Consider the following 25,311-nt stretch of genomic DNA (forward strand, 5'->3'; position numbering starts at 1 on the left):
AAATCCCGGACCCGCCTGTGTGGAGTTTGCATGTTCTCCCCATGGCTGGGTGGTGTTTCTCCGGGCACTCCAGTTTCCTCCCACATCCCAAAAACATGCATGGTAATTGGACGCTCTAAATTGCCCGTGAATGTGAGCACGAATGATAGTTTGTTTCTATGTGCCCTGCGATTGGCTGGCGACCGGTTCACGGTGTACCCCGCCTCTCGCCCGAAGATAGCTGGGATAGGCGCCAGCAGCCCCCGACCCTTGTGAGGATAAGCGGTCAAGAAAATGAAAATGGAAATCCAAGCAAACAAAATGCTGCTTTTAAATGGTGATTTTATTTCTTATTGAGGGGGAAAAAAACTATTCAACGCTACCTGGCCCTGTGTGAAAAATGAATGGCCCCTCTTGATAAATCATGAATTAAGTGTGGAAAATCACATTTTTAGTTTATTTAGACCTTCATACAGTGACTCTCTAACACGGACTTATAATATATATAATATAGTACAAAAGTGTCAAAAATGGCGACTGGTTAGAGCATCAGCCTCACAGTTCTGAGGACCGGAGTTCAATCCCCAGCCCCGCCTGTGTGGAGTTTGCATGTTCTCCCCGTGCCAGCGTGGGTTTTCTCCAAGCACTCCGGTTTCCTCCCACATCCCAAAAACATGCATGAATTGGAGACACTAAATTGCCCGTAGGTGTGAATGTGAGTGTGAATGTTTGTTTGTTTGTATGTGCCCTGCGATTGGCTGGCAACCAGTTCAGGGTGTACCCCGCCTCCCGCCCGATGATAGCTGGGATAGGCTCCAGCACGCCCGCGACCCTAGTGAGGAGAAGCGGCTCAGAAAATGGATGGATGGATCGATGGAAGTGTCAAAAATAATTTTCAATGTTTTGTCATACGAATGTCAGAAAAGGCCCCTCTGACAGTTACTTCTGTTTGACACAGTTTTGTATCCGCTTTGTCCATATTTGGGTAAGACCGCCCCCTTTCATTTGATTGGTTGCCTCCATGTAGAAGACCCACTTGTGAGAGCACATGTGTTTGTCATGTTGAGAGCACTGGCTCGGGAACGGCGAGATAGGCGGAGATCTTCGCGAGATACGTAGATACTGTAACCTTGAGAAATTCAAATGACCTGATTTCGGGCATCTTTGCAGAAAAACGTCTGGAACTCAGGAATGCGTGGAAAATCTTAATTCATATTTCACACGTTTACAAAGGCACCATGAAGCCAATATTACATCCCAAATAGTAGAAAAAGTCAGATTGGTGAAATATTTCATCTTTAATGATTCCCAAGATTTTGGGGAACATATTCTATGGACTGACAAGATGAAAGTTGAACTTTTCGGACAGTGAGTACCTTGTTACAGCTGGTGTAAATGTAACACAGCATTTCAGAAAAATAACATTATACCAACAGTCAAACATGGTCGTGGTAGTGTGATGGTTTGGTTTTTGGTTTTGCTGTCCCTCAGGACCTGGATGACTTGCTGTTATTGATTGAACCAGGAATTCTGCTCTTTACCAGAAAATCCTGAAGGAGAATGTTCGGCCATCAGTTCGTGATCTCTTGTTGAAGCGCACTGGAGTTCTGCAGCAGGAAAATGATCTAACTGATGTATAGTTGGCAAAAATCTCATTACATATCGCAAGTAACACAGCAATTGCCAGTTGCCAATGTCCCTTTGTAAAGACACTTCTATTAGGTTTCAAATTTGACGTAGGGTTTCCTCCTACAAAACGAAGAAACAAACCACTTTTATCCCTTTAGAGCTGTAAATGACCCATAAAAGCAACCATTGAACATTTTAAAAAGTGATTCATCAAGGAAGCAGAGCAACTCAATCGACTTTGAAGGAAACAGTTTGATGTGGCACTCTTTTGAGGGGAGCTGGCCTGGCTGTGTTTTCCCACGAGTGTCACTTGTCATCTCCTAACAGTAAAGAATGATCCATTCATCAAACGCTGACACTGAATGGGTGTCTTTAACAGCAGTAGTGGTGAGACAAAATCCCCTAAAACATCCACTGTAATACAAACAAAAAGAAAGACAAAGATGATGCACAAACATTTCCACTGAGTCAACAGATGATGCGTGACAGTAAACAAGTAATTGCAGTTCCCACAGAAAGCATGTCCGATGATATCACAGCATATTGTAATGTATAATAAGTAATAATAGATAATAGATATATACAGTATATGGCTGTATTAAATTAAATATATATTAAATAAACATTGGGGACATCCACACAATGACACACATTAATTTTATAGCTAAAGTGAAGACAACACACAAAGCAACGATATATATGTTTTACATGGTTTCAGATTGTGCGTGCGTGTGCGTGTGTTTGGGGTTTTATACTGTATATAGTTGGGTTTTTGGGGTTTTATGAGCTGGAAGCCTAAATTATGTAAAAATAAACAAATAAATACTTGAAATTGTTTAAATTAATCTATAATCCATGAAAGTTTTACTTTTTTAATGGAATTATGGGAATAAATAAACCTTCCCATGATATTCTAATTTTTTGGAACGGTCTGTATATATATGGGGGTAGGGGGGGAAGTCAGGCAGCACCTCCTGGTGTGCATGTGCGGGATTGAGCACATCATTTACAGTAATATATGAAAGTATAATGAAGAAAATAAATACAAATTGAAATCTAACTCTTAGGTTATGTGCAACGTTTTATATCAGTTTTTCTCAAACTATTTACACCACGTATTCATCAAAAACAAGACGGAGGTTTTATTCATGAAAAAATATAATTTTTTAAGTAGCTAATACTATTGTAATTCTTTATGTGTGCCCTGCAATTAGCTGGTCACCAGTTCAGGGTGTACCCCGCCTCCTGCCCGATGATAGCTGGGATAGGCTCCAGCACTCCCGCGACCCTTGTGAGAATAAGCGGCTCAGAAAATGGATGGATGGATGGATGGATACTGCACAGTTTAAACAATAACACCGGTTAAACAATAACACCAGTTAAATGTAGGGGAAAAAAATGTCCACTTCGATTAAAATTAAAATGTATTGCACATAAAAGTTACATAAAAAAATACACAAATTAAAGTTTTAAAACAAACGCTTCTCAATGATGAAATGCCAATGCATTGCACAGTTAAATACAACTGAACTTTACTTTAGCAGTAATTCTACTCCACTAGACAGAGCCCATTCTGTTGTTGTAGTATAGTACCGCAATTTGAGACGCACTGTTTTATAGATAATTACACAATTGAAAGAATCTCTTTATTTGGAATCTGAAGCAGTAGTGCTTATATGCTGTTAGCTATTGGTCCATTCAATAAATTATGCATGAGGGGATGAGTGCACCCTTGTTACTGTCGTAGAGTAATTTAATTAAAGGTCCCATATTTTGTCTATTTAGACCTCCATAGAGTGACTCTCTAACCTAGTATAAGAAAAAAAAAAAAAACACCTAGGTTTTGTCATATGAGTGTCCAGAAAAGGCCCATCTGACAGTTACTTCTGTTTGACCCAGTTTTCTATCAGCTTTGTCCATATTTGGGTAAGACCGCCCCCTTTCCTCTGATTGGTTGCCTCCGTATAGAAGACCCACTTGTGAGAGCACACGTTTGTTATGTTGACAGCGCTAGCTCAGGAGCAGAGAGTTTGGCGGAGATCTTCACTAGTAAGCTCGAGAAATTCGAATGACCTGATTTCAGGCCTCTCGGCAGAAAAACGTCTGCAATTTAGGAATGCCTGGAATATGTTTACTGAGGCACCATAGAGCCAATATTACATCCCCAATACTATAAAAAGTTTGTTTGATAAAATATGGCACCTTTAATATTCGACTAAAATGTAACTTTCTTTATTTAATTTTAAAACATTTAATCAGCAATATTTTTAAAATCTTTTTTTCCAGGTCCCTGAGTATTTGTAACAGGGTTGTACCAAACAGAACAAAAATATATATGACAAATAAAATATCTGATCAACATTGATGGTTGAACTGGATAAATCAAATTATATAATTACCTCTTTTTCTTGAAAACATAAAGAAAATCAATGGTTCCTTTATCAAATTATGTTGATGCCTACATTTTCATCCCGTTCTTCAATGACTGATATATACCATTGTATGTTTTTTATTAACCTTGAGTCTGAAATAAACAATTGAATATTGCATTATTTTGTGTTTCACATTAAAATGAACGCTAGTAATTAATAGTTTACATAACGATGTTTTTGAAGCTTCAATTAAGGATGCCGGCGGCCGGCCGTCGGTCTCCACGGTTACTGCGTAAATAGCGTCGTGAATGGCATTTTTACGCCGCTTTGCGTTGTTTCCAGGAGGCAGCCCACTAACGTCGCCTATTTGTCACTTTTTGGGTCAGCGTTGACGGCGACCGTTTTCCGCAGAGAAGCACATAAGAAAACAAACTGAAGACGAGCGAGTGGCGGACGGAGAAGAGGGAGACACCACGACACGGCTCACCTCACTCCGGGGTGAGGTGAGAAGACTGTCGTTGGACGTGAAGTCATCCACGAGCTCACTGTGTGGACTCGTCCATGCATTGGACAGGTGAGTGCACATTCAAACCTGTGAGCTACTGTATACCGTATGCTGGCCATTTGTGCCCACCTTGCTTTCTTAAAAATAAAATATATAAATATATGTATTTTAGCTCTGTTAATACAACTGTAGCTAATGAGACTTCCCAAAGGGTGGACATTTTTTGTCAGATTTAGTTTTTTCTAATTTGAGCTCTTTAAATATCATGTACTCTTCACAATAAATGCTATTCATTGGCTCTGTTGTGGCCACTTTGGACCAGTTGAAACCCATGAAAACTACATTTTTAAATTTCTTATTTACTGGATTGAATCATACAATGTGGTTAAAATGAGTTACATTCTAGACTCAACACTTTAAAAAATAATTTTAAGTTTCCTACCAGATTACTGTACATAATTTATAAATTTTTGGACAAGGGTGCAATTTCATGCATCATTGGCAATTAATGGATTATTGTACAAAAAGAAAAAGGTGGTCGGAGAATCTATAAAATTGCTGCTTATTGTGCAAACAAAGTAGAATTTGAAGGGTTAAAGTTTTTTATATTTTATACAAATGACAATAACTGATGTTACCTAAATACTTTGCAGTTAAAAAAAAAAAAAAAAAAAAGTATACGTGGCCGAAAATGGCTCCAAGCGTACGCACTGCAACTGGAGGATCACCAGGTCGTATGCCCGCCCGCCTGAACACATGTTGTCGTCGTGTCCCTGGGCAAGACACTTAACGAAGGTTACGAATGTAACTACAGTTCTATGAATCCCTCCCGACCAACAGACCTCACACACATACCTTTGCTCAGGCAGATTTATTGTAAATGTCACACACCAACATGATAACAACAAAACTCGAATACCGAGTACAGAGTACAGAGTACCAAGACCACATGTCTTGTATGTTGTTTGTTTCTATGTGCCCTGCGATTGGTTGGCGACCAGTTCAGGGTGTACCCCGCCTCTCGCCCGAAGATAGCTAGGACAGGCTCCAGCACGCCCGCGACCCTAGTGGTGATAAGCGGTACCAAAAATGGAAAAGGAGCTGATTGGTCGACACAAGGTAGAAAGTTGACGAGAACAGGTGGACACAATAACTAAATGAGCACACGACATGAACAACACGGAACACTGGAAAACATGAAATAAAACGAACCACAACCCTAAAACACAGACAATGACAGTAACCCCCCGACCCCCTTAAGGAACGGATCCCAGACGTTTCCCAGAATCCGCCCCTCAGGGTCAGTCTGGTGGCCGTCCAGGCCACCCGAGGTGAGATGCTTGGCTGGGCAGTTCAGGAGGTTGTCCAGGATGCCAAGCACCAGGGTCTTCACAGGGCCAGTCAGGCGGACGGCCATGGTGACAAACCCAACAGCAATGCTGGGGCCAGGCAACAGGGTCGGGTGGCGGCGGAGCGGGATCGGGTGGTGGCCGCTGGACGAGCGGCGGCGGAGCAGGAAGGGGAGCCTGGCGTGGCTCCCGAGAACCAGGAACGGGATCCTGGCGTAGCTGCTGAGGAGCAGGAAGGGGAGCGAATGGGATCCTGGCGCAGCTGCCGAGGAGCAGGAACGGGAGCCTGGGGCAGCTGCCGAGGAGCCGGAACGGGAGTCTGCAGTCGCTTCCTCAGCCTGCCGCCATTGAGGTTTGGGAGTAGAGGGTACAAGAGGGGCAGAGTGCACAGGGACTCTAGAAGGTGAACTAGGAAAAACGGGTGGTACGGAACGAGGTTGCTTGGGGGTAGGTTTGGATGGACGTGACTTAATTGGAGGCGTGGAAAAAGGTGTGGGAACTGGTGAAAAATTAAGTGACTTGGGAGCAGGGGGAAAAAAACAGGACGACGAAATATGACCTCTACTTGGGCGCCTCCGTTGGCCATCACGCGGCGGTGCCAGGTAAATGGCCAAACGGGTGCCCAAGTAACGGTCAGAGAAAAAGGACTCGGGCTTGGACTCGCAGGAGTTGGAAAAGGGGAGACATGAGAACACAGTGAAAACATGAAACTAAATTACAAATTAATTGTTTTGCAAGGAAACAAACTGTAAGAAGCAGCTTTAACCAAGTGGAGAATTGTTATGTATTTCTCATTTATTACTAAACAATGTTTCCCCCTCCACCCCCCTTCTTCCAGGGTTAGCGACTCACTGCCCGATGGAGAAATATGAGAAACTGGCCAAAATTGGAGAAGGTTCTTATGGCGTGGTGTTCAAGTGTAGAAACAGAGACACGGACCAAATCGTCGCCGTCAAGAAGTTTGTGGAATCGGAAGACGATCCCATTATCAAGAAGATTGCGCTGAGGGAAATACGCATGCTGAAGGTGAGCAGACGATGAGATACAACTGAAGGTGGCCCTTTGTTTCAACAACTTTACAAACAGTTATACACCGATTTCATGTATTTCATATTCTTGTGAATGTGACAATATATTTTTTTGTATGCACTTCATATTTAAGTGTGGCATCCAGGCGGAGATGGGGGACTCAAGTCAATTGACTTGGCTCGAGTAGATTCAAGTTGCCCGTTTTATGACTTGCGACTTGCCAAATACTTCAGAAAGACTTGACTTTAGACTTGGGAGCAAACAGACTTGACTTTGACTTGAACTACATGACTTGACAAGTCATCTAATTTAGAATGGGAAATCTGCATTTAATTCAGTTTGCCGTTTTTTAAATTTTTATTTAAAGAGAAAAGTTATGGGGGGTTATTCGCTCCAACCTGGCAACACAGTCTGCATTTTTGCGCACCTGCCAGTGTGACGTAGCCACCTGCATGAACGATGGAAGGAGCTCTAAAGATAACAAAATTTGGATCCAAGGATTTTGTTGTCAACCTGCATGGTTTGCAACTCTCACATTAAAGACACAACAACAACAGCGTCAAACCTCATCCGTCCATCACTAGAAAAACTGACAAAGACAGGTAAGGTAATTTAACTGTTTAGCTAGCTGGTCATACATTAAGTTTCATAGATTGGTTTGGGACGATGAAAAATAATAATTATGTGATTGTGAACGTTTTTGTAGTACGTAACTGGGGGTGGGACAGGTTTATGATAATTGTCTGTACCTTTCGTTTCGGTTCATAGACATAACTTTGTTTTTCTTTCTCTCTCTCTCTCATTTACTAATGAGGTGAAGCGGTGTGCAATCTAAGGATAGAAAGTAGCGTCTAAAATATAATGCCAACCCCTGAACACAGAAGAAGTGAAGCGGCGTTGCTAGCGGTCAGTTGTGGAGATTTAAAAAAACAACAAAACCAAAAAACTTTGAGGGCCTGACAAAAAGAGAAGATACTATGCTCGAAGATGCCAGGTGCCTAACAGGTCTGCTGTATTGGATCACTTTGCATTACAATCACGGCGATTAAAAAAATAAAAATAATAAAAAATAAAAATAAATAAATAAAGGCGGCACGGTGGACAGACTGGTTAGAGCGTCTACCTCACAGTTTTGAGGACCGGGTTCAATCCCCGGCCCCGCCTGTGTGGAGTTTGCATGTTCTCCTCGTGCCTGCGTGGGTTTTCTCCGGGCACTCCGGTTTCCTCCCACATCCCAAAAACATGCATTAATTGGAGACTCTAAATTGCCCGTACGCATGACTGTGAGTGCAAATGGTTGTTTGCTTCTATGTGCCCTGCGATTGGCTGGCAACCAGTTCAGGGTGTACCCCGCCTCCTGCCCGATGACAGCTGGGATAGGCTCCAGCACGCCCGCGACCCTAGTGAGGAGAAGCGGCTCAGAAAATGGTTGGATGGATAAATAAAAAAATAAAGTCGTTGACAAAAGTGCATTCTACCATTAGTAAGTACAGTACAAGGTGTAATACGTGTGAATATAATTTTCATACTACTGAACATGTTTGTTGAAGTGTCACCATAAAAATGTCATCTGTGTTGGCTCTGTGATGGAGCTGCCTACACTATGTTTTTAAAATTGAGACCACAACATATGAAACATAACCTTTAATCTAATGACAATTGTCAGTTGTCCAGAGTCAGTGCTTCTAAATGAGATTGTTGAATTCTGAACACAGCCACATTCCTAGTTATGAGAGCATGTGCACATGTAAGCAACCACATTATCGCTGTTACTTGTCTCGAAAAGATTTACATTTTTTCAAATGCGTTGTTCAGGTTATGTGTCACATTAAAGGTGATTATATAGAGATTTTTTTAAAATGGTGTTCTCTTAAGAACCATAATAGTTACAAGGCTGTCACCACAAAGTAAACAGCACAGTTTGTTCAGAAATCAAGTTGAGTTAAATTGAGTTTGAAATACAACTAAAACAATTCAGTGCAATACATTCAATCAATCATAATCTCAGTTGTTCATTTAACTTTTATAAGGTGTGAATATGTTTTTTAGTGTTATGATTTGTGATTTTTTTTTTTTACCCCTCCAATATATGTTGTAACTGAAGCAAGATTGTATGACTTGACTTGCGACTTGCTTAAACCAAGTAATGACTTGACTCGACTTGACTTCCTTGATTTTTTTTTCCCACAGTGACTTGGGACTTGGTGGAGAGTTGAAGGTTATGACTTGAGACTTGCACATACAGTATGTGACTTACTCCCACCAATACATTCAGTAGTACTTCAACTTCACTAGCAGTCCAAATATGCGATTCATGTGTGTTGTGCCTTTTCCAGTTCTGGTTTCCTTCAGGCCTTTGATTGGCTGAAATGTCAATTATAAAGAATCTTTGCCACTTAGAGTTGTCTATCAGTCTAGGATGCCTTCTCAAACTTTTTGGGTCCAGGGAACCATTATACGGGGCCTCATAATCTTAACATTAATTAAAATGTACTACCATGTGTACCACTAAATGTCACAAGAATGAAAAAGAAACATGTTAAAGAAAATAATGGTATTGTTAACATAACCAGTCAATATTTCAGGACTATATAAATATACAGTATCCACCTCATGTAGTCCATGTTGTCCATCATTGCTGATGCTGTGTCTCCGGCGTGTCCTACAGCAGCTGAAACACGTCAATCTAGTCAACCTGCTGGAGGTGTTCCGCAGGAAACGCCGCCTCCACCTGGTCTTTGAGTTCTGCGAGCAGACGGTCCTCAACGAGCTTGAAAAACACCCTCGAGGGTGAGTCTTGCTGCAATCAGACCTTCTGAAATCCATCTATTTTCCATACCGCTTAGCTTAATTTAGGGTCACAGGTGAGCTGCAGTCATTTGGGACTTTGGGGAAGAGGCGGGGGGTATACCCTGGACTGGTGGTGAGCCAATCGCACATATAGAAATTAAACAAACAAGCCTTCACACTTACATTCACACCAATTATTGGACAACTTAAGGTCTGCAATGAAGCTAACATGCATGTTTCTGGAATGTGGAGGGAAGCGGGATCCAAGATTCAAACTCAGAACATCAGAACTGTGAGGCAGACATGCTAAATCCTACTTCATTGCCTTCTCTGGAGCCATATTTTACCAAACCAAGTTTTTTTTCTCGTATTTGGGATGTAATATTGGCTCTATTGTGCCTCAGTAAACATGTGAAATATGAATTAAAATTGTCCCCGCATTCCTGAGATCCAGATGTTTTTTTGCCTGAAATAATTTGAGCTTATATTCTCGAGCTTATCTACGTTCCTAGCGAAGATCCTTCCCTTTCTGCTCCGGAGCCAGCGCTGTCAACAAACACGTGCGCTCTCACAAGTGGGTCTTCTGCACAGAGGCAACCAATCAGAGAGAAGGGGGCGGTCTTAGCCAAATATGGACAAAGCACATGGGTCAAACAGAAGTAGCTGTCAGAGGGGTCTTTTCTGGACAGTCGTATGACAAAACCAAGATGTTTTTTTTAAATGAAAACTTTCCTACTAAGTCCACATTAGAGAGTCAAGCTGTGCAGGTCTGGATAGCCAAAATATGGGACCTTTAATTGTGATTTAAGTGCAACTCAAGCTTTGAGAGCCTTCTCGTGGCTTGAAAATGGTGGAGGAGCTGAATGAATTTCATCATCGCTTCCATCAAGCCATCCATTTTCTATACGGCTTGTCAGTGAGACCCAGTGAGGCGGACCGCTCTAGTGAGAGTTGAAGATCACGGCCTGATGAAGCCATCAGAACCACATCATCTGCAAAAAGCAGAGATGCAATACTGAGGCCACCTAACCGGACCCCCTCTACGCCTCGGCTGTGCCTAGAAATTCTGTCCATAAAAGTTATGAACAGAATCGGCGACAAAGGAGTCCAACCCTCACCGGAAACGAGTCCGACTTACTGCCGGCAATCCGGACCAAATTCTGACACTGGTCGTACAGGGACTGAAAAGCCCGTATCAGGGGGTTCGGTACCCATACTCCCGAAGCACCCCCATAGGACTCCACGAGGGACACGGTCGAACGCCTTCTCCAAGTCCACAAAACACGTGGAATGGTTGGACGAACTCCCATGCACCCTCAAGGACCCTGCCGAGGGTGTAGAGCTGGTCCAGCTGTTCCACGGCCAGGACGAAAACCACACTGCTTCTCCTGGATCTGAGATTCGACTTCCCGACGGACCCTCCTCTCCAGCAACCCTGAAAAGACCTTACCAGGGAGGCTGAAGAGTGTGAAAACAATGTATTTTTTTTTTTTAAAGTCAAAGTGTGCCTTTTGTGAAAAATACTTCATGCAAGAGTTCAGATTTACTGCATGTGATGATACATCACAATCATATCGGAGTTTTTGATTTGCCCAAAGCTAAAGTAGGGAGGAGTAGTTGGCTTATTATATTAGTTTTATTGGCATACCAGTCCCCATCCATCCATCCATTTTCTGAGCCGCTTCTCCTCACTAGGGTCGCGGGCGTGCTGGAGCCTATCCCAGCTGTCATCGGGCAGGAGGCGGGGTACACCCTGAACTGGTTGCCAGCCAATCGCAGGGCACATACGAACAAACAACCATTCGCACTCACAGTCATGCCTACGGGCAATTTAGAGTCTACCAGTCCCCATATGCATTTAAAAAAAATATATAATTATTTATAGCAAATTATTTTGTTGCACCGCAGGGACCCCAGTTTAAGAGTCACTGAAGAAGAAAGAAAGTTCAGCCACTGCTAAGTAATGAAAGACAGTGGTTGGCTACATGTTTGCAATGTATACTTGAGTGTGCGTGGAAACCTACTTATGTAATCTAACGTCACACACAAGTCCGCTGTTTGAGGCCGTTCAACCTTTATGCCCGCACGGCCATGCAGCAGAAACAGTAGATGTCCCTGGAAACAAAGGCACTTGTTACCCGGACAGGCTGAAGGTTACCGTGGCGACGAGCAATGCTTCCTTTTTCAAACAAACTAGACTGGTGACGCAGTGTTCCTCTAGTTCAGTGATTCCCAATTGTGGTGCTGTGGGAAATTGTCCAGTTTCAATTAATTGGTCTGAAAATTATGATTATTAATGTAGCTTTACTTATTTATCCCTGCCATCGATGAATAGTGACAGGGAAAGAATAAAATGCTCTTCCACTTGATGGCAGAAGGTACAATTTTACCTTTATCCACCTGTTGCCAGTCATACGACTGAATAGCTCAGCTAAACAGGCCCATATTTAACACAGAGTAAGTACATTTGTAAGTAAATTGAGACGAGATCATTATTTCAGTATATATACTTTGTTACATTTTTGACAACTCCTTACAAACATCACAAAGCAGATCTTGTCTGTTTGTGAAGTTGTTGTTTCACAGTTCTCAGTTTACCCTCTTCCATTGTCTACTGAGTGACTGACTTACTGAGCAGCCGCTGCGCATACGCCTTACGCACTTACTCTGGCCAAAGACAAAGTACGTCCCACCAACCACATGTCATTTCAGCAATAATCAATACTTTTCCTTTCACCATGTTCCTGTTAATAATATCAAATAATTAAAGTACCAAATGTATCTACAATTTTGATTTGAGAATCGATTTTAGAGCATAAAGATCTGGTATCGGAGGTATTGATATTTTAGTATCGATCCGCACATCACTAGCTGTGAGATTTTTCTCATATACAGTGCCGTAAAAAGTAGTTGCCCCCCTCTCAAATTCTTATTTTTTTGCAGAGTTTCCCCACTTTCATGTTTAAGACAGACATGCAAACACCAAAGGCATGAAAAAGGTGACAAAAAACAAACAAACAAAAAAAAACATTGTAGGGGAGGTCTTGGGGGATCCCCCGGGCCCCCGCAGAGAATAGTTTTTTGATTTTAACATAAATTATGGCTCTGAAGAGTACAATAAGGCAAAATAAACGCATTTTCTTCACGCAGAAAAACTTCGCTGAATTTAAGTGTAAAATTAAATTTGCCTCATTTCTTTGCTTTTTTTGTTTTGGCCTCCAACTTGAGGAAGGCCCATCTCCACCTGTACCTAATGCCTGCTTCAAGCTGTGCCGCACGAATAGCATCCTCCTCTTTAACCACTCTCATTCTGGAAAAGAATTGACTAAAATCATTCTCTGTTTCACTTCATTTTTCACTATTACCAACTTCAAAGGCTAATCCCAAATGCATCCTCCAGGAAAATATTAAATACAGTATTTTTCTGTTTTAATTGGCCATTTCTGAATTTGGAGTTAGTTCATTCTGTGTTGTGACATAATTCCTAACATCGCTCTGTCGCTTAATACATTTAACATTAACATCCGGAAACTAAGTAGATAATTGTAGGCGTGTTTCCTAATTAATACAAGATGTACGAGCGGATCAGCTCTTGTCGCCAATGTTACGTGTGCTTCACGGTTCCGTTGGGACCCACAGCACCTCAACATGAAAATACAAAAGACCAGTGCAACAAATACGACACGGGCTGATCTGATGAGCAAAAATGTTGCTTAAACGTAAGAGTAGCAATAGAGGATGTCCACTCCAGAGGTGGGTAGAGTAGCCAAACATTATACTCAAGTAAGAATACTGTTACTATGTGTTTGATGATCTTAAACATTTAAGTGGGGAAACTATGTATAGAAATAAGAATTTGAGAAGGCGGCAAATCATTTTTCACGGCACTGAAAAATATGTGCCTTGGCTCTAGAAAGGTTGGGAAACATGAGTCCACTTTATGTTCCTTGTGCTGTCCTTCCGCAGGGTTCCCGAGGCTCAGCTGAAGAGCATCGTGTGGCAGACGCTACAGGCGGTCAACTTCTGCCACAAGCACAACGTCAGTTAGAGCTTCACAGGAAAAATTCATGATGTATTTTATATTGTGGTTCTACACCCTACCATCATGCATTTTAGGCAGAATCTTTGACACAACTTGATCTAGTTTCATTGGTTATTGGTCATTGTAAGTAGCATATACACAACTTAAGTCCAACTAGAGTCATGTGACTCGAGTCCCCCAACCCTGGTCACTGGCCAGTGAGTGTATAAATAGCGCAGTGTATGTTGCGTGGTGTTGAATGTCAGCAGGAACATGAGACGTGTATTGTGTTTGTGTTGCAGTGCATCCACCGCGACGTGAAGCCAGAGAACATCCTCCTCACCAAGACTGGAGTCATCAAGTTGTGCGACTTTGGGTTCGCTCGTATTCTGAGTAGGTCCATTGTCAGTATGTGTGTGTGTATGTCTGTGTGCATGCACGCTTATGGCCTTTATGTGTATTTACTGACTCTTATGACTTATTCAGCACCGCCTCCTTGCTTTCAATGCTTCACCTGGCGTCAATTAGTGCGACCCTGTGAGGAGTGTGTGCTGTTGACCAGTACTGTTTTGGGTTTCCCTATCGTGTTACCAAACGTGCTATTGTGTACTTTCAGGAGACCTTGTAATCCCTTCATAATGTTGTCTTATTTAGTGCTCACTAGGAACATAAGCCCCATTTCACATAGCCTGTCAAAGCAGACGTTTTCCTGTGTTGCTGTTGTGTGTGAAAAGCACTGACAGAATGAGGGAGTTGCAATCGACCCGCAAATTTGCTGGCTTCAGAGATTGTATCTGAGTGGGACAGCGTCAGGGCAGCTCTTTTCACACTCTCCGCAAAAGCCTGTGTCGATGTTCTTTGTGAAAGGTATCGATGCAGAATGGGGGTTGAAAGTTGACCAGAATTTCACAGCTTTGGAGGTAGTATCAGAGGCTGGACTACATCAATGGAATTTTTTTTCCTGCTTTTTTTGTGTGTTGCTGTTTTGTGTGAAAGGCATCGACATGGAATGGTGAGACTACGACAGCCCACTCTCCTCGTCAAAGTGGATTTGTACTTGTGTATCTGTTCTTTGCGAAAGCTATCCCTCTGGAATCGGGGTTAAAATTGACCCGTGAATTTTCTGGCTTTGGAGGTAGTATCACTTTCACACTACCCGTTCAAGCTGGCTTTTCCCCCCGTGTTGCTATTCTTTGGGAAAGTCACCGGCAGGGAATGAGGAGGATGTCGGCAACCTGCCAATTTCGCAGGGACAGTGTCTGTGTATCTTCTGTCACGCAGCCAATTTGCCAGATTTGGCGGTAGTATCATAAACCGGACAGTATTGTAGCATGCTACCCATCAAATGTTCGCTTTTCCCAGATCACTGTTCTGTGTGAAAGGTAGCGACACAGAATGCAAGGTTGATGTCGACCCATGAATTTCCCAGAGTTCCAAGTAGAATCAAAAACAGGATGGAGCTTTTTTCTCAGCTTTTCCTCTGACGCTGTGGTGTATTGAAAGGCACCAACATGGAATGTGGAAGACGAAGGCTCGCCATATTGTTGGCTTTAGAGGCAGTATAATAGGCATATCATAGTCTTTCCCAGGTCACATTGGTGGGTCTACATGTAACACATGTAGACAGACAATACGACAGTAGTCACAGGCATATTATTTATACTCTGTAAACCCTTAATGCTACTGCGGCTTACTGAGGAACTGATACCGCCTCCATATACAGTGGTACCTTGAGATACGAGTGACACGTGTTGCGTTTTTTTTTAGATACAAGCCGTCAATTGGCCAATTTTTTTGTTAGCCCAAGATTGAGATATGAGCTGGATGGTGGCAGATGACTCAACTCACTTCACAAAAAGCAGCACTTTGACTGATATAATTACAAAATATTCTTTAAAAAAGAGACTTCAAGCTGTTTATTGTCACTCTCTGGGGAAGTTTACTGTCAAACTAAACATAAACCAAAGAGAATTACACATTGTGTATTTGAAACAACTACATAGCCTCCATCTACTGTAAATTACAATGGGAAAGACCATAGCAACATGGACTAACAATTTGCATCTATGTGTGGCGTTGTTATCCTTAAAGACTACCACACACTGCGATGCTCTCGAACACTGTGGGACCAAAAAAAAAAAAAAGTTGCTGACTCATCCTGGCACATTGAGCGATTGGATATATGGAAGCCCTGAACAGTGAGCCTGTATCGGCGTTTGATGCTGCACATATAGTATATTGTACTTTATCACATTTATTAAACCGTAAAAGATAGATTAATAGTTAAGGGAAAAGGGGGTTGCTAAAGAGTGGTCATGGAACGAATTTAACTCCAATCTCAAGGAACTTGGATTGGCTATAGAGACACATGTTGTTTTATGTATTTTTGTTGTTGTTGTTGTGGGGTCAGCTGGACCAGAGGACGACTACACAGACTATGTGGCGACCCGCTGGTATCGGGCTCCAGAGCTGTTGGTCGGGGACACTCAGTACGGACCTGCCGTGGATGTATGGGCACTGGGATGCGTCTTTGCCGAGCTGCTCAGCGGGACTCCGCTCTGGCCCGGGAAGTCCGACGTGGACCAGCTCTACCTCATCCGGAAATCTCTCGGTATGCCGCAACCCGTTTCCGAAAGATTCAACAGGTGAGACTGTGGGACTGCTTCATGATCCTTCCTCATTACAGGGGACCTCATCCCTCGACACCAGCAGGTGTTCCGGTCTAATGTTTTCTTCAGTGGAGTCAGTATTCCTGAACCTGACACCACGGTATGATTCCCATTGCCACTGAAACTTTGTTTCTTCAAACATACTGTAAGAGGTGTTGATGGTATCACTCATGTTCTTACTCACAGGAAACTCTGGAAAAGCGTTTCGCTGGTGCATCATCCCTGGCTCTCCAAGTCATGAAGGTATGTTCAAATTTTCCATCCATTTTCTAGCACACTTACTAGGGTTGCAGTTGGACAAAACAAAAACGGGCAACACCCTGGACTAGTCAATTGCAGAGCACATATTGACACAACCATTCACATTCATACAATCATACAATTTAAAGTCTTCAGTGAACCAATCATGCATGTTTTTGGGATGTATGTACAACCCCAATTCCAATGAAGTTGGGACGTTGTGTTAAACATAAATAAAAACAGAATACAATGATTTGCAAACAATGTTCAACCTATATTTAATTGAATACACTACAAAGACAAGATATTTAATGTTCAAACCGATGAACTTTATTGTTTTTAGAAAATAATCATTAACTTAGAATTTTATGGCTGCAACACGTTCCAAAAAACCTGAGAAAGGGTCATGTTTACCATTGTGTTACATCACCTTTTCTTTTAACATTCAATAAAGGTTTGGGAACTGAGGACACTAATTGTTGAAGCTTTGAAGCTGGAATTCTTTCCCAATCTTGCTTGATGTACAGCTTCAGATCTTCAACAGCCCACTGTCTCCGCTGTCGTATTTTACGCTTCATAATGCGCCACACATTTTCAATGGGAGACAGGTCTGGACTGCAGGCAGGCCAGTCTAGCACCCGCACTATTTTACCAAACCACATTCTGCACGCTGTTGTAACACGTGCAGAATGTGGTTTGGTATTGTCTTGCTGAAATAAGCAGGAGCATCCATTAAAAAGACGTTGCTTGGATGGCAGCATATGTTTCTCCAAAACCTGTATGTATCTTTCAGCATAAATGGTGCCTTCACAGATGTGTAAGTTACCAATGCCATTGGCACTAACACAGCCCCATACCATCACAGATGCTGGCTTTTGAACTTTGCGTCCATAACAGTCCAGATGGTTCTTTTCCTCTTTGGCCCGGAGGACACGACGTCCACAATTTCCAAAAACAATTTGAAATGTGGACTCGTCGGACGACAGAACACTTTTCCACTTTGCATCAGTCCATCTTAGATGAGCTCGGGAGAGAAGGCGGCGGCGTTTCTGGGTGTTGTTGATAAGTGGCTTTTGCTTTGCATAGTATTGTTTCAAGTTGCACTTACGGATGTAGCATTGGTTTTCTGAAGTGTCCCTGAGCCCATGTGGCGATATCCTTTACACATTGATGTTGGTTTTTGATGCAGTGCCGCCTAAGGGATCGAAGGTCACGGGCATTCAATGTTGGTTTTTGGCCTTGCCACTTATATGCAGTGATTTTTCCAGATTCTCTGAACCTTTTGATGATATTATGGACCGTGGATGATGAAATCCCTAAATTCCTTGCAATTGTACATTGAGGAACATTGTCCTTAAACTGTTTGACGATTTTCTCACATACGTGAACCTCGCCCCATCTTTGCTTGTGAATGACTGAGCAATTCAGGGAAGCTCCTTTTATACCCAATCATGGCACCCACCAGTTCCCAATTAGCCTGTTCACCTGTGGGATGTTCCAAACAGGTGTTTGATGAGCATTCTTCAAGTTTGTCAGTCTTTTTTGCCACCTGTCTCAGCTTTTTAGAACGTGTTGCAGCCATAGAATTCGAAGTTAATGATTATTTGCTAAAAACATTAAAGTTTATCAGTTTGATCATTAAATATCTTGTCTTTGTAGTGTATTCAATTAAATATAGGTAGAACATGATTTGCAAATCATTGTATTCTGTTTTTATTTATGTTCAACACAACATCCCAACTTCATTGGAATTGGGGTTGTACGATATGGCTCGTAAGCAGGAAACAAAACTTTATGTAGCCTAGTAAGCTAGTGCTAGCACTAATGGTTGTAATCGAACATGCAGGCGTTCTGTCGAATCATGCTCCAAAGTTTTTGGTGAGTGTGAAGTAATTTAATTACAATAAAGTAAGTAAGTTGGCACCCATTATTTCTGTCATGTTGTAATGTTGGTTTGACCTGACTGATTAGAATACACAATCTGATTAGAGCAGTGAGTTCCAACCTTTATGAAGCCAAGGAACATATTTTACAATTGAAAAATCTCACGGCGCACCAACAAACAAAAATGTCACAAAAAGTGGATACATTAATTAGTGTATGTACTTCCTGCCATCTAATAGAAGACCATATGTTCTGTCTGTCACTATGCCTCACTGGCATAAATAGATGAACATTATTTATACAAGATACATTATTTATTGTAAATATAATTTTTTTGAGCAATTAAGTACACAAGTACATTTACTTAAGTAAATGAACAAGTCGTTTAAATAGACACATTGCTCCACCGTGTGATCGGATCGGTTATCGTTTTTTTCAACTCTGATTGGCCCCAAAAATCCTGATCGTGTAAAGCCTACTATGTGCTAATGCTACATATTGTAGCAAACTCGCTGGAAATCACTTTGTTCTGACAGAGGTGTTCTCATTACTGCGGAAACTGCTTCGCCTGAGGATACGCAATGCTAGCATGCTAGCCCCTAAAAAGTGGGGGGCATATACACAAACTGTTTTAACTCCTACATGATTTACCAGATTTGGATGTACATACCCACAAATTAAAGCTGAAAGTCTGTAGTTGAAGCACATCTTGATTGTTTCATTTCAAATCCATTGTGGTGGTGTTTAGAGCCAAAAAGATGACAATTGTATCCATTTTCCAATATTTATGAGCCTGGCTTGAAGCATGGATCAAATCTATGCATAAACTGAGCTCATTCACAAATGATTATCATCAGTAGACCTTTGTTGAGCCAAGACACCTATTTTACATTAGAAAAACCTCAAGGTAAATCCATCCATCCATCCATCCATTTTCTGAGCTGCTTCTCCTCACTAGGGTCACGGGCGTGCTGGAGCCAATCCCAGCTATCATCGGGCAGGAGGCGGGGTACACCCTGAACTGGTTGCCAGCCAATCGCTGGGCACATACAAACAAACAACCATTCGCGCTCACAGTCACACCTACGGGCAATTTAGAGTCGTCAATTCACCTACCATGCATGGTTTTGGGATGTGGGAGGAAAGCGGACTGCCCGGAGAAAACCCACGCAGGCACGGGGAGAACATACAAACTCCACACGGGCGGGGCCGGGGATTGAACCCTGGCCCCAGAACTGTGAGGCAGACGCTCTAACCAGTCGTCCACTGTGCCGCCTCAAGGTAAACCATGAAACATAAATATAAAAAGTATGAATACTCAATTAATTATAGTCTCAATTTAGTCACAAATGTACTTTACTCTGTAAAATACGGGTTTATTTAGTGAACAGAAAGCTGATGTATTTGTAGGGAGCCATGACTTGTTTTGTTGTATGAACGGCAACAGGTTTATTGTACCTTTTTGCATCCAATGGAAGAGCATTTAATTGTTCTGCCTGTCACTATGTGCCCCTGACATAAATATAACAGCAAATATATATTTCTGATTAATAAAAAGTAATTTAAATTGTTATAATACAATAACAACAATATTAATGTATAAATGCTGTGAACATACTTTAACTTTTAACCTAACTATACAAGACAATTTATTTTTCCAAGAACGTATACCGAACCGAGCGTAGACCACTAAACTGAGATACAAACCAAATCATGGATTTTGTGAACCGTTCCACGGCTAGTATGTACTTGTCTGTGTGTAGTCGTGCCTGGCGATGGATCCCTCACTCAGGCTGTCATGCGAGGAGCTACTGGTGCTGCCCTACATCCATGAGGACGGTGCTGCCGGCTGGCCCCGCGAGGGGGAAAATCGTCCCGGGAGACGCCACGACAAAGGCCCCCGCCGCAGACAGACAGGGGTGAGTGGGACAAGCTGATATACAGCACGGGTTCTCAAACATTTGACCCTTTCAGGGAAGACATTTTCCCAAGGACCCCCTTATAATCCTAAAATCAGTTAAAAATAACTACCATGTGCACTCCTAAATGCCACGGGAATTTATCGTAACATTACTTTTTCTCAAAAATAAGCTACCTTTTAATTCCTTTTGTAATGGACACGCCATTAAAAGATGACACCCAGCACCCCAGTCGCGGGCTACCGCCGCTCTCCCCGCCGAGGTCGACGACCACGGAGTGGCGTGATTCAACTTCACATACAGGCGCTAAGTGAATTACAATCCAGGAGCATCAAAGTGAGACGCAGACATCTGGTTTTGCACGCCGATGCCAAGTGAAAAACCAGCACCAGGAGCATCAAAGCGGAGAGAAAAGACACCTGGTCTAGCACCAAGACGCTAAATTAATGAACTTCCACCACCAGCCAGCCTGGAGAGCCTCACCAACAAAGACGTCTCCTCCCTGCTGTGTGCCACGACACCTCCTAGCCAGACCGGGAAAATGGACGGGGTACTAGCGACGCCCACAGGTGGCGGAATACCACTGCAAATGCGGGTTTAGAACTTTACATGGGAACGCCACAAGTGACTGTATTTCTGCAAACTTGAATATCTGATGTCAAATCTGTTGTCTACGGAACCAGATGAAATGTTCACCCCACAACACGAATGCCACATTGCAAATATTACAATGTTGTCAACAATCACATAACATCTGAAACATTCGTTACAGGGATTAAAGAGGATGGGCATGCGACAATGCAAAGCGGGACAATGGTCTCATTATCTTAAATCCAATAATTAATATTTTATTCCACTGGTTTTAAACCACAAATTATACGAAGATGAAATGCAATTCTAGAGGCGCGGTCTGCCATAAATTTGGTCAAAAGGGGCCGGCCTCGCTCTCTTAAGCGGATAAAAGGCCGAGCTCCTTTGGTTCTCTCTCTCTCGCTCACTCTCTCACTCTCTCATTGTTCCACCTGCCGAAGTCCTGGCCCAGGCCGGGGAGCCCCCAACTTTACCACGAGGTGGCGGAGGCTGGGAGACACTGAACTTCCCTGCCACGCTGCCAAGCGTGGACTGCAGGGAGCACCTGCCAGCTCCCCAAAGCTACCCTTTTAGGTGTAGGGAAGTTTACGGACGAGGCTCCGTTGGGAAGGAATTGTGGTGCGAGTTTTCCCTGACCGCGTGGCAAGCATTGCCACTGCCAGCGCCGGCCCACCTGCACTTGAAGTGCATCTTTTTCTCTTTCCTTCCTTTTCCTGCAAACCATCCCTCTTGAGCACTCTTTCCAACCCGCTGAAGGTCGACCCGCCTGCCTGAATTGGTCAACACACGTAAGTCTACTAAATGTACAGATTAGTGCATATTTGGGTTTTAAACTAGTGAGAACAGGAATTCCAGCTATACGCATTGACACCCCATGCACATTACCAATCTCACATCACAAGTCAGCTTCCTTTGCCAATGTTCGTCTGTACTTTGTTTGTTTTGTGTTTTTCTGTATTCCTTCCCTGTAGATTCCCCATGTTAGATCATTAAATTTTCCATAAACCTGCATTGTTGTGTGTGTTTGGGTTCGAGGAAAGAAACCTCTGGCCGTCTAGAACTCTTATAAACATTTCAGAAAGTGTAGTAACCTTCAGATTACGAGACTGATAAAAAGGTTTCTCGTCACTTCCCCTAAATTTTATCCATGTAAAAATCGACGTGGTGCCCCTTTTACTAAAGTAGCTTCATTTATAACGCTGTAATTTAAAATTATGCTAAACCGGAAGTAACGCAGGCGTCGCTTCCAGCTCATTCTTTTCTCCTAAATTAATTACGTTTTTAATTTAACCCATATACGATACACTATTTAGCCAAGTGAAATCAAATTTGGGTATGGAAAGCAGAGAAACATGAAAACTTTACACTAATGGTGTTCAACTTTGTGTGTCTGCTAGGCTCAATACCTGCCACAGTTAACAAACAGCAACATGTCACCTGCGCCGGACGGCAAGAAGCCGGCCAAGCACAAGTATCACCTGCCCAACATTTAGCCAATGACCAGCAGCCATCTTCTTCTTTATGTGGGAATGATTTTTTTGCTGTGTGTTGTGAGCCAAAACTTGACAAACAAGCGAGCTTCGGATGTCGCCCCTCGAGGAAAGTGAAAAAATTTAGCAATTACGGTACTGTACTCACATGTGGGCAAGAAGAGCCACAGTCGCCGACGCACCTTTAGACATGTATTGAACAGGACAAACAGTCCATCATAACAAATATGAAATGAGCTAAAGGAGGTGCTGGAGACCACAACTCACGCCCAGATGCTCACACGCCGACTTACAGACTCCAGCGCCCAATGCCCTCACTAAGCCACACCCCCTTATAAGGCACACAGCCAACACATGGATATTACTGTACATACAGTAATTACACTTTTTAAAACCAGTTTATTTCTTTACATTCTCTTTTATTATGTTTTCAACAATTCAGTGCTATTTTTCTTTCTTAAAAATTTAATATTTTTTGGGGGGAGGGGCTGGAATGGATTTAATTCCTTTCAATTGTGACACTTAATTTGAGTAAACTGAGTTATGAGCATGGTCACAAAATGAATTAAACTCGTAAATCAAGGTACCAGGGTGTACTCTTGTGCTGCGTTCAGGGACTGCACCTGAAACCTGCTGATGTTACATTTAGAGTCCACAAACACAATCAACATTGACATTTAGTCTCCGAGATTGCTATAATGTCATATATTTTTACTGCAATAGTTCATCCAATCATTAAACTTGATCATAAATGTGTATTTTTTATGCACTGAATGTACACTACAAATGACATCATATAATACCACTACTCATGACTGAAGCATAGTTTTAATAAAATCTGCCACACTGAGATGTTTTGCGTCTCGCTGTTGACAATAACAATTCAATTTTCGTGGAGACCGTAATAATCATCCTTATTTGTTAATGTACGGAGCCCCTGACATGAAATGTAGGGAAAATGTTTTAATTGTGGCCTCAATATAAATACATTGGTTACGGAAAGTATTCAGACCCCCTTAAAATTTTCCACTCTTTTTTATATTTCAACCATTTGCTAAAATCATTTAAGTTCATTTCTTTCCACATTAATGTACACACAGAGCCCCATATTGACAGAAAAAAACAGAATTGTTGAAAGTTATGCAGATTTATTAAAAAAGAAAAACTGAAATATCACACAGCCATAAGTATTCAGACCCTTTGCTCAGTATTTAGTAGAAGCAGCCTTTTGAGCTAATACAGCCATGAGTCTTTTTGGGAATTCTTCACACCTGGATTTGGGGATCATCTGCCATTCCTTGTAGATCCTCTCCAGTTCTGTCAGGTTGGTGAACAGCCATTTTCAGGTCTTTCCAGAGATGCTCAATTGGGTTTAAGTCAGGGCTCTGGCTGGGTCATTCAAAAACAGTCACGGAGTTGTTCTGAAGCCACTCCTTCGGTATTTTAGCTGTGTGCTTAGGGTGATTGTCTTTTGTGAAGGTGAACCTTCGGCCCAGTCTGAGGTTCTGAGCACTCTGGAGAAGGTTTTCATCCAGGATTTCCCTGTAATTGGCCACATTCATCTTTTCTTCGATTGCAACCAGTCTCCCTGTCCGTGCAGCTGAAAAACACACCCACAGCATGATGCTGCCACCACCATGTTTCACTGTTGGGACTCTATTGGACAGGTGATGAGGAGTGCCTGGTTTTCTCCACACATGGCACTTAGAATTAAGGACATCAATTTCTATCTTGGTCAGACCAGAGAATCTTATTTCTCACCACCTTGGAGTCCTTCAGGTGTTTTTTTAACAAACTCCTTTCATGTGTCTTGCACTGAGGAGAGGCTTCCGTCGGGCCACTCTGGTGGAGGGCTACAGTGATGGTTGACTTTCTAGACCTTTCTCTCATCTCCAAATTTGTCTGTGTGTTACAGCTTGAGGCAAGAAATGTGGCAGGAATTAAAATAATAATAATTTTTAAAAAAATAATCCAATGTATATTATTTACAGTATAGAGTATGTCTACTCTGATGATGCATTTTGTACCTCCTGGTCACCTTGATGGCAATTTTTACCATTTATGTTATGGCTGTAATGCAATCAAATCAATTTTGTTGCTAATCTTCAACATTTCCAAAACTCTCATCAGCGACTATGAAATGGAAAATAATTGTTTTTTGTGTGTTTTTGTTATTAAAATGTAATAATATCAATTACAAAAATTAGCATTTCAATAGTTTTAAAGAAATCTATAAAAATAATAATTTGCCTGGCATTTTAAAGGTAAAATATTTAAAATAATCAATAATTTGACAATTGTTTTAGGGCTGAAGCTGATAGAGAGATTGAAACAAAAACAAACAAAATCAAAGTTAAAAAAATATGTAGGATTGACTTTATGAGCTGTTTGTGTGTGTGCGTATTTTTTCTTTGGGAATTAGTGGTAAGGTAGAAAACATTTCTGAAGTGATTTCATCTTGCAGGTAGCAGCATTAGAGGCTTTTCCACCAACCAGCCCAGGAACTTTGAGTTCCTGGTAGCAAAAGGTCCCTGTAGCCCATGTGGTTTGTGGTTCCATTGCACTTACTAGTTCAGGGTAGCTTAAGCAAATGAGGCTGATGTTGGTCATTACTTACACCTACTGGATCTAAAAAAATATGATGGTATTTCAAGCTTTCAAATTTGTCAAATTTTATATTTTAATCTAAGTTTTAAATATTTTTGATACTTTTATAACCTAAATCTTTATTTAACCCGTTGAGGCAATTAAGAACTGATTCTCATTTGAAATGCCAACCTGGCTGGCGACTGTCTTTGAGGCAGGGAGTTTTATTATATACAGGTACATCTCAATAAATTAGTA

General features: G+C 42.0%; 1 protein-coding gene across 2 annotated transcripts; it reads left to right on the plus strand.

Annotated features, from left to right (window-relative positions):
* The first annotated feature begins 4,372 nt into the window (after positions 1 to 4,372).
* On the plus strand, positions 4,373 to 23,317 carry LOC133482701 (cyclin-dependent kinase-like 1). Of its 2 annotated transcripts, none has more exons than XM_061783115.1 (10): positions 4,373 to 4,554; positions 6,673 to 6,860; positions 9,532 to 9,653; positions 13,620 to 13,692; positions 13,977 to 14,067; positions 16,085 to 16,285; positions 16,361 to 16,443; positions 16,530 to 16,586; positions 20,231 to 20,386; positions 22,375 to 23,317. In XM_061783115.1, the coding sequence occupies exons 1-10, from the start codon at positions 4,542 to 4,544 to the stop codon at positions 22,468 to 22,470; spliced, it is 1,080 nt and encodes a 359-aa protein (XP_061639099.1). In that variant the 5' UTR covers positions 4,373 to 4,541; the 3' UTR covers positions 22,471 to 23,317. The 2 variants fall into 2 exon arrangements, with proteins under 2 accessions (XP_061639099.1, XP_061639098.1); XM_061783114.1 differs by lacking the exon at positions 22,375 to 23,317 and adding an exon at positions 20,600 to 21,957.
* Positions 23,318 to 25,311: the final 1,994 nt, after the last annotated feature.

This window comes from Phyllopteryx taeniolatus, chromosome 8 (assembly GCF_024500385.1).
Source record: "Phyllopteryx taeniolatus isolate TA_2022b chromosome 8, UOR_Ptae_1.2, whole genome shotgun sequence".
NCBI lineage: Eukaryota > Metazoa > Chordata > Actinopteri > Syngnathiformes > Syngnathidae > Phyllopteryx > Phyllopteryx taeniolatus.

Bases quoted from the DNA above. Each gene is read 5' to 3' on its own strand.
- LOC133482701 (XM_061783114.1), top strand. The intron at 13,693-13,976 runs GTCAGTTAGAGC...TTTGTGTTGCAG, and splicing joins ACTTCTGCCACAAGCACAAC to TGCATCCACCGCGACGTGAA. The intron at 16,444-16,529 runs GTATGATTCCCA...TCTTACTCACAG, and splicing joins TTCCTGAACCTGACACCACG to GAAACTCTGGAAAAGCGTTT.